Source organism: Gracilinanus agilis, chromosome 5 (assembly GCF_016433145.1).
Source record: "Gracilinanus agilis isolate LMUSP501 chromosome 5, AgileGrace, whole genome shotgun sequence".
In the NCBI taxonomy this organism is placed as follows: Eukaryota; Metazoa; Chordata; class Mammalia; order Didelphimorphia; family Didelphidae; genus Gracilinanus; species Gracilinanus agilis.
In genome coordinates, this window is record NC_058134.1 from 230,903,759 (window position 1) to 230,912,818 (window position 9,060).

The following is a 9,060-nucleotide window of genomic DNA, read 5'->3' on the forward strand; positions in this document are numbered from 1 at the left end:
CATCTATCTATCTATCTATCTATCTATCTATCTATCTATCTATCTATCTCTCTCTCTCTCTCTCTCTCTCTCTCTCTCTCTGTCTGTCTATCTATCTATCTATCTATCTATCTATCTATCTATCTATCTATCTATCTATCTATCTATGTTAGATATCTATCTGTATGAGTTTCTAGTCCTGAAACAGGTCATCTCCCAATGGCATCTGTTACTTATAAGTGTGCCACAAATAACAAGTGTGGGAGGCATTCATTCTGAGCCTTCCACAGTTTGACTTTCCCATGATTCTCTGTGCCAACTATTCACTCATGTTATCTATTAATTTCCTCTAGGCTGATCTGTTTGCTTTTCTCCTATCATATCCTTCAAGACATAACTCATATCTTCCATGAAGCCTTTCTAGCCCATTATGAATTTTTCCTCTTTGAAACTTCTTTACCTTTTATATATTACTTTGTATTGCTACTCAGTTTGCATTTGTACATATGTAGGCTCCCCCATATGGACTGGCAAGGTCCTTGAGTATAGTATCTGTTGCACCACTCCATTTTTCTCCTGGTGACTTTTGCAAAGTAGATGCTCTATAAATATTTGTATTTGGCTGATTCAAAGACTACTAGAAGTGATAAGATTTTAGGAATGAAACAAAATATTTTTTTAAAAAAACCAATCTTAGCAGATTCCCAAAAGGCTGGGATGGCTATGTATACTGTGGTAGGTGGATATGCAGAGTTAAAGATTTGAAAGTAGCCAAGAGAGATTTATTTAGAAAAGTGTCATGATGGGATTTTTTTCTTCAGTAGTTTTCCCTTATATTTCTTATCTGCATTCCACAGTGCAGTAGGTGAAAGGCTGCTTAACTAGTTGGTAAGTGCATCTGAATGTAGTTCAAGGCAAAAATAAATCTCTTCTGCACAGGATAGATTTGCATGAAGACCCATAGGGAATATGACATTTCCATATGGAAATACAGACTTCATTTATCTTTAATATTCCTTGACTCTTCTTACTCCCGGCTAGATAACAACTCCACCCATACTAAGGGAGAATGGCTCTTCATTTCTCTTTTGTCAACATTATCACATATATCATGCAGCTCATTTTCTTATATCTTTTGAAGTGGAAGCAAGATCATATTAAGGATTTTCCATTTTAGAGACTAAATGCCCTCCTTTTTTTTATATATGGCATCTTTATATATGGCAAACTATGTTTTAATTATGTAAGGATGTGTTAGGCTTTGTTTTACATAGGCAGTCCCAATTTTTCACTGTAATGCATTCTTGAAAATAAAGTTATAAAATGAATTGTGCAGATCATATTTTTTCTGTAAGAACAAGTTGTTTCTTGATGGCATCAGACTCAATGGACCATTGATTTGAACCACTCTGGCAGATACGTTGAGCACTTATTAACAGTGCTCAAAGCAAGATTATTTTCATTAGTTGCTGAGTTCCTGTTCTTTTTGAAATTCATTACTAGGAACTCAACATTCACAACAAGCAACAATAAATCAAACAGATTAAATCTTCAGCTTTATATAGTGATGGATCTGAGTGGGTGCACCTTCCAGGATACAGATTATAATCTATCTTGGGGCCTTTTTGTCCAGTGCCTCATTGTATTGCATAGAAGGCAAAACAAGTAACAAGCATGTATGTGCCAGACACTGTGCAAAACACCCCAAGGAGCTTCCAATCTAATGAGAGAAGACAGTCCACAAAAGGGAGATAGAAGTAGGGCGGGGGTGGGAGGTGAGTGGTAGTAGCCCCATATGGCAGTGGTGGCAGTGGTAGTGAAGGTGATGGAAATATGGCATTGTAGGCTGTGGTCTGGAAACAAAGATCAGTCAACCTGTCCCTCTCCCCAAAATGGAGATCTCAGGAGGAACTTCTTGATGGGAAAAGGGGCTTTCCTAGCTTAGGTATATTCTCAGTGAGAAGACTATAGCAGCTGATGGCATCAGGCTGATGGACCATTGATTTGAAACTGTATGGCAGTTCTAGAGTATGACTGCAACAGAGCAAGTGGAGGTGACCGTGACTCCCAAAGGCTCTGGACAGGTTCTTCTCATTGAAAGGCTTGGAGTTTGTATCAGCAGATTGAGGGCCAACCTCAGCATTATTGCCAGCAGCCTGATTACTCAGTGATGGATTCTTTGGTCACGGCTATATAAGAAACAATGAAAAATACAAAATAACCCCCAAGGCTTCTTTGATTTCTTTGGTGATGGTAATAGCTGGATAGCAAAGAAAAAAGGTTCTAAGAAGCACTTTGTTTAGTTTTTTAATCATATCTAAATATTAATTTAATTTTTAATACTTTAAAGTGAAAGCTTTGATAGGCAGCTAAGGAGTTGAAATCCTGTTAGATTTATGGGAGGACATAAACAAATGAATATTCAGCTATATATTCTACTGGATGACTTCATTAGGTCTTAATGTTTTAACTGTTCATCTCTAGGATCAAAAAACACATATAAACTCTCTGGTTTTGAAAGTCTTTCACAACTTGGTTCTAACCTACCTTTCAAACTTCATTACATGGTTCCACCCTTGCCAGGCTTTGTGATCTGGGCCATACTGACCATCTCCTTCTTCAGAGGTGAAGTGCTTCCTTCTTTTTACCATTTACCATGCTCTACCCCTTACCCCCCCCCCCCCCTCTCTCTCTCTCTCTCTCTCTCTCTCTCTCTCTCACACACACACACACACACACACACACACAATATGCCCAGAATGCATTCCTTTATCTCTACCTCTTCAGATCCCAAGAGTTTTCTTCAAGACTTAGAGCTCAGATGCCATCTTCTGCATGAGACTTTTCTTGACCTCTTCCAACTGCCTGCAGCCTCCTCCAAATGATCTCCTGTCTACTCTCTGCATAGCTTGCATATAGTTTATGAGTACTTGTCATCTGCCCTGGTCAAACAGAAGCTTCTTGAGGTCAGGGATGACTGTATTTTTGTCTTTATGTCCCCAGTGCCTAGCATATTATAGGTGTTTGATAAATGCTGGCAAAAAAAAAAAAAAAGTAAAAAACCTAAATCTCTCTTCCCCCACATCCCCTCCCTTGCCACACCCTCTTGAACATTAGATCCTGAGCAGATTGGCTGGTGTGTTGTTTTAAAGCACCTTGTTCCTGTTTGATGAATGTGATGAAAGAAATAGTGAAATGAAATCAGGCATGAGGGAAAGGGCTTAGTACTATCCTACCTCTGCCAGTCCAAAATATGCCCTTTCCATTGGCCACCTGGGAAGCAATCTGATAAGCTGAGTCATAGGCTTCTCTAGTAGTTGAAAATTCACTAAGTATTCTCAGGATTTGTGTGGGTTTTTTTCTTAATTAGATTTTGGAATACCAAACACCAGAAGTATATTAAAAGATCCAGTGCATCAGACCATTGGAGACCACGGACTGAAGAACCAGCAGGCCACTTCTCAGGCAACTCAGACATTTCCAGAAGTGCCTGAGCATGTTGTAGACCCAACTAGGAAAAAGGTAATGGGAAACCAACCTAAGGAAATGTTGTCTTTTAGAAAACTGGGTTCTGTTAGTTCCTGGGATGTTAACTTTGGGCTACATTCATGATTATCTGATCTATCAACATCTGAGGGATGTTACATGAAGTCATCCTGAAAAGGACTGCCTACCCATATTTTTCAAATTCCTTATTTCAGCTTATGGAAGAAAATGAAGGTCTTAAACAGGAATTGGCTAAAGTTAAAATGGCCCTTGCGGAGGCTCTCATGGAAAAAGATGCCCTGCTCCACCTTCTCAAGAAGAAGACCACTGAGCCCCAGGAGTGAGACGGCCACTGAACAAGCATGCAAAAGACAAGGCAGGGGAGGGATCCAGGGAGCAGGGAAGAGAGGGAACAATGGAGGGAGGGAGGGAACCAGTGAGCAAGCGAGGGAGTGAGCCCTTGGTTGAATGCCTTGAAACCAGAGGGAATGCAATTGCAGGGTGGGACTTTCCTGATTTGTTGAGGGCTCTGGCTTTTTCTTGAAATGTGCAGAGAAGGTGTAATGGGATGATTGTTCCCAAACCATTTTTACAAAGGATTAGGTATGAACATTGAAATTGTTTTCATTTTGTTTGTTCTTACTTTGTTCCCTTTTTCACAAACATGATCCAGGGAATTCAGTACATATTGTAAAATAATTGCATACTTAATGAAAAAAATCATCTCCTAGTTTTAATATTGTAGGTAATATTTTTTAAAAAGAACAACTTGAATATGTATTCTGTTAACATGGGTTGCTGAATTTATTCCCCCCATACTATTTGTTAACAGTGCTGTTATATGCAAAAATTCAAATATTTTAGTGTTAATGTAAAATAAGGAGAGGGAGCTTTCTTTTTCACTGTTCATAAAATAATGTATTTAAATCAATAACTGGTTAATGTAAAAATAAAAGACCAATCAGATGATACATTGTATAATATTACTGTTTATAAATCTTGGAAAATCATTTCCCCTGCTGAACTTGTGAAGTCACATGAAAATGTGAAAGCCATTGTTTGTGATGGCTGAGCTGTGTAACCCAAGCAATCTCTTGCAATACAAGGATGGTACCAATGTATAAATTTAAAAAAGCACAACGCTGTACAAACCAGTGAACTCTTAGAGTATGCTGCCAAGTGATTTCAAAATCAGAACTTGTACATTCCTAGGAAAATGTATTGATCAAAGCAAATAACTGAATGTATCTTGTTAAATTTGGTAGCAAATGCTTGGCACAGGACATGTTTTAATGAATCCTCTGTATGTACTTCCTTCCATCTTGGGCCTAAGCATATTGGAAGAGTTTTGTTTTCACTCACAGAAGGTAATTTTGCACAATTGTTTCTTTGATACCCAATTAGATGGGTGTTTACACATTCTGAATTTATAAAGTTGATTTTGATTAAAACTTTATGTGAAATATCTACTTTTGGCTGTGATGAGCATCACTGGCAGAATGTTATTACAACAATCCACACAAGAATCAGTCACGGAGACCTAAGCCTTGCCAACTGGGGAGACCTAAGCAGCACCAGAAATTTATCAAGATATGATTCTGTTGGAGATGGAGAGTTTTTAGTGAATGATGGATGTTTTTGAAACTGACTTTCTGGGAAAAAGGAATAAATAAAAGAATAAATAGGTTTTGCTGAGTAGCATAGACTCAGGGGGCTCTAGAGCTAGGAAGAGAACTTAGAGATCACCTCAAATCCCAATGTTCTTGTTTCATAGATGAGGAACCTCAGATTGACTGAAGTCACACAACTGTAAGTGTTAAAGCTGGTCTTCACACCTGTGTTCCCTATTACAAAGTCGAACATCCTAAACCCTAAGCTCCACTTCTTTTTGATGCTCAAGGTCAAACATCAGCCAGTGTGTCTATCAGATATGGGATGGGGATGGTCAGCTTTGGAATTATGAAGCAAATGGAAAGGTTTTTTGCTTTTCTAACTGCCCTCCTGAGAAACGAGTGAGAAAAATATCCAGGTCGCTCCAGGAGGGGTAAGCTGGCCCAAGGCCAGAAATGGAGCAATTCAAAGATCCCACCACGGGTAGTCATGACACTTCCAGCACGGACAAGACAAGGAATCCCACCCTCAAACAAACAAATTAATGATCCCTTTCAGAAGGCTTTCTGTATTTGTACCCTAACAGACTTTTTTTGTCCACATATGAAATCCCTTCAGCATAGAACCATCCCTTAGCCAAAACAGACTGGGAACACTGCAAATTTTCATCTTAAAGGACTGCTGAGGCTAATATACATAACAATTTTACATAACAGAGCACAAGAGAGATTCAGGGCCTTGCCCAGGGGTCACAAAGCCCACATACGTGTGTCAGTGGTGGGGTCTGTCCCAAGTGATCCTAACGCCAAGGCCAGCTCTCTTTTTCTTAAACCTGGAGACTTTCCTTAATTCTGTTCATTTCAGCTGACCCTTGCCAATTCATAACTAGGAGGAATGAGTCACCTGACTCTGGGAGTGAGTTTGGCATCTTTTCCTTTTGACTTAGACCCTGGTTTTCATAGTACCCTACTGGAATCATGCTACTAAAGAGTAGGATAGAATTTCTCTACTTTGAGATCTAGCAAGATACATTTGAATCTGTGGTCAGCATGAATTGGGTCCAGATGATGGCTCTGCTCGTTCCTATACGTGTGATCTTGCCAGTACTACTCAACTTCATGGGGCCTCCTGGGAAATGAGAGGTGACATCACCTTCCAGCCTGTTCTTTGGTATCTTTTTTCCTTTCTTGCTTTCATTTTCTACAAGGGACTCAAAAGGTCACTGAATTTTGGGAACTAGAGTAAAACATAATTTTATTCTGATTATGTATTCAGATGACAAGCAAAGATTAAGGCAGGGGATAAGCCAACATATACAGATATGAACTAAGGTCAATCTGCTTTAAAGAAAAAACAAATCTTTCAAATTTCGTTTCAGAATATTTTCATTCCTTTATTTTGGGGAGGGTATTCCAGAAAAAAACAAAACAAAGCATTTCTCTTGGTAATTTTTTAAAAAGTGCTTATTGATGTCTTTGTTTTTACATGATGGATGTTTTCAGATACCATCTTCTTATGCCTCCTCATTCTCCTTCCCCATCCCCATTATTGCCCTCTCGTCATAAAGAAAAAAGTAAAGCCAAGCTAATGGTCACAGGGACTTTTCTAATGACGTATGCACATTTGGCATCCAAAGCCCTTCCCCTCTTTACTGATGGGAAGAAAATGTGTTTCATTGTCTCTACTCTGTTGGTCATGGTATTGAATTTGAATTCATCCTCTTTTTGGTATTTTCGTTTGTATCACTATTGTTATAGAAATTGTTTTCCTGTTTTTACTTGCTTCTCTTTGCCTCAATTCATGTTTCTCAGTTCTCTTTGTCATTTTTTATGTGAGCAATTATATTCTCTTCTATTCACAAACCACAATTTATTCCGTCATTCCCCTCTTGATGAGTACCTACTTGTTTCCAAGTTTTGGCTACCTTTATGGGAGGCCCATGAATCTTTTCCTGTACGTAAGAATTAAAATTAATATAAAATGATAAATTTAAAAATATTAGGGTTTTAAAGGGCTTATTGATAGCCATTTAGGAAAATGAAGCCACGTGCCTGTTTAAAGGGACCCGCCATTACCTGCTCCTCCCATCCTCTAACCTGCTCCACAATCATAAAAGAGGAAGTACCAATTCAGTCCTCAGTCTATACTTTTCTCTATGTAATTACGCTTCCTGCCCACGTGATTACACAAGAGAAGAAGCCAGTTGGCTCTTGGGAAACGTAGTTTGAAAGAACCCTAAATGTCCACAGGAAGTTTAGATCAGGGACCTCAAAATTAGTTCAAGGACCCCCAAATTTCCAATATCACATTGTCTATGTATATATGGGTGAGTGCCTAGATGAATGTACCCGTAATCTTTTAGTCCCTTGGATATAATATATGCCCCAAATGTCATAAATATTCCCTAAACTTTCTGACATAATTCCAAATTATTTTCCAGAGCCAGTGTTGCCAATCGTCCCAGAGCCCCGCAGAGGCTGACTTTCTGATTGTTTGGGGCTTTTAAATTCCATTTGATGAGGGTGAGATAAAACCTCAGTGCTCTATGGATAGCTCTCAGAGTTCCATTAGGAATTGGGAGCATTCCCCCCCCCCCCCCCAAGGTTGTTGACAGTTGGAGGTCTTTTTAAAAAACTGTCCATAGCCTTTGCCTGCTCTCAGCAGAGCAGCGCCCTGGCCCACCTCGCCACCTAGTGTCTGAAGAGCATCCTGGGAGGGGGGTACCTTTTCCCAGGCTTCCTTAGGAGCAGAAATAAAATGAGTTGGCACATGTGAAAACGTCTAAAAGTGCTCCGAGGCTCCCATTTCCATAGGTGTGCATGTGTGTATTTGTGTGTCTGTGGATGTGGATGAACATACGGATCTTATCTACATGTAGCCACTTATGTGGGTGCTTGTATTTGTGTATGGGCACACACAGACACACACGGGTATCCGTTTAAATGTGTGTGCACATGTTTCTGTATGTATCAGCACCCTGTACATACATGTACATGTATCAGTGTGTGTCCATGTGTGCTTTAGCAGATATATGCATGTTATTTATATTTATATATGTAACAGTTAATAGAGGGGTATTAGTACACACATATAGACAGAGACATATATATCAGTTTATGTGTACTTTTACATATATATAAAATCTCAGTATATGTGTGTGTGTATTCACATTTGTTGTTTAGTCCTTTTAGTCTCATCCATCACTTTGTGACCTCAGATGAGGTTCTCTTGGCAGAAATGCTGGAGTACTTTGTTATTTCTTTCTCCAGCTCATTTGACAGATGAGGAAACTGAGGCCAACAGGGTGAAGTGACTTACCCAGGGTCACCCAGCTCATAAGTGTCTGAGGCCAGATCAGAACTCAGGAAGAGGAGCCTAACAATCTATCCTCCGCAGCTCCTGGCTGCCCTTTTATGTATCAGGATTTATGTACATACATTTATACATCAGTGTATACACAGGGTGTCTATAAATATATCACGGCATGTATGTGTTTACACTGGGTTTTTATGTATATATGTATCTTTTTATAAAGCATCTCCCATTTTCATCCAATTCAGCATGACCGGCCATTTGCTAGTTACTACACTGGAGGCTGAGAATCGTGTGAGCATTATTTCCTTCACCCAAAAAGGATATTTTAATCCCTTTCCCTTTTTTTGGCAGTGATGGGGGGTAAAAGTTTTCTGTGCTTAATACTTACAATAGCTAGCTTCTGTGGCCCCTGGTCTGTTAACAATACTGCGCTAAGCCCTTTTCAGATATTTTTATCACCATGCCACCCTGAGAGATGGCTACTGTTATTTTCACTTTATAGGAAACTGAGGCAAACGGCGGCCATGTGATTTGCCTAGGGTCCCACAGCTTAAAAGTGTCTGACAGATTTGACGTCATGTCATCTTGACCTCCCGTGTGGCTCCCGCGCTGCGTCTCCACCTCACAGCCCCCAAGACTCGAGAGATTATCCGCTCTATGGGAAGTGGT

The 9,060-nt window shown here is 39.6% G+C and overlaps 1 protein-coding gene across 1 annotated transcript in view; it reads left to right on the forward strand.

Annotated features, from left to right (window-relative positions):
• The window catches only part of UHRF1BP1L (UHRF1 binding protein 1 like), a 52,797-nt gene extending 47,863 nt beyond the window's left edge, over positions 1-4,934 (forward strand). The window contains exons 21-22 of the mRNA XM_044679158.1: positions 3,350-3,501; positions 3,681-4,934. Of these exons, the coding sequence (XP_044535093.1) occupies positions 3,350-3,501; positions 3,681-3,809 (281 nt within the window). The 3' untranslated portion in view covers positions 3,810-4,934. The remainder of the gene's footprint in view (positions 1-3,349; positions 3,502-3,680) is intronic.
• Positions 4,935-9,060: the final 4,126 nt, after the last annotated feature.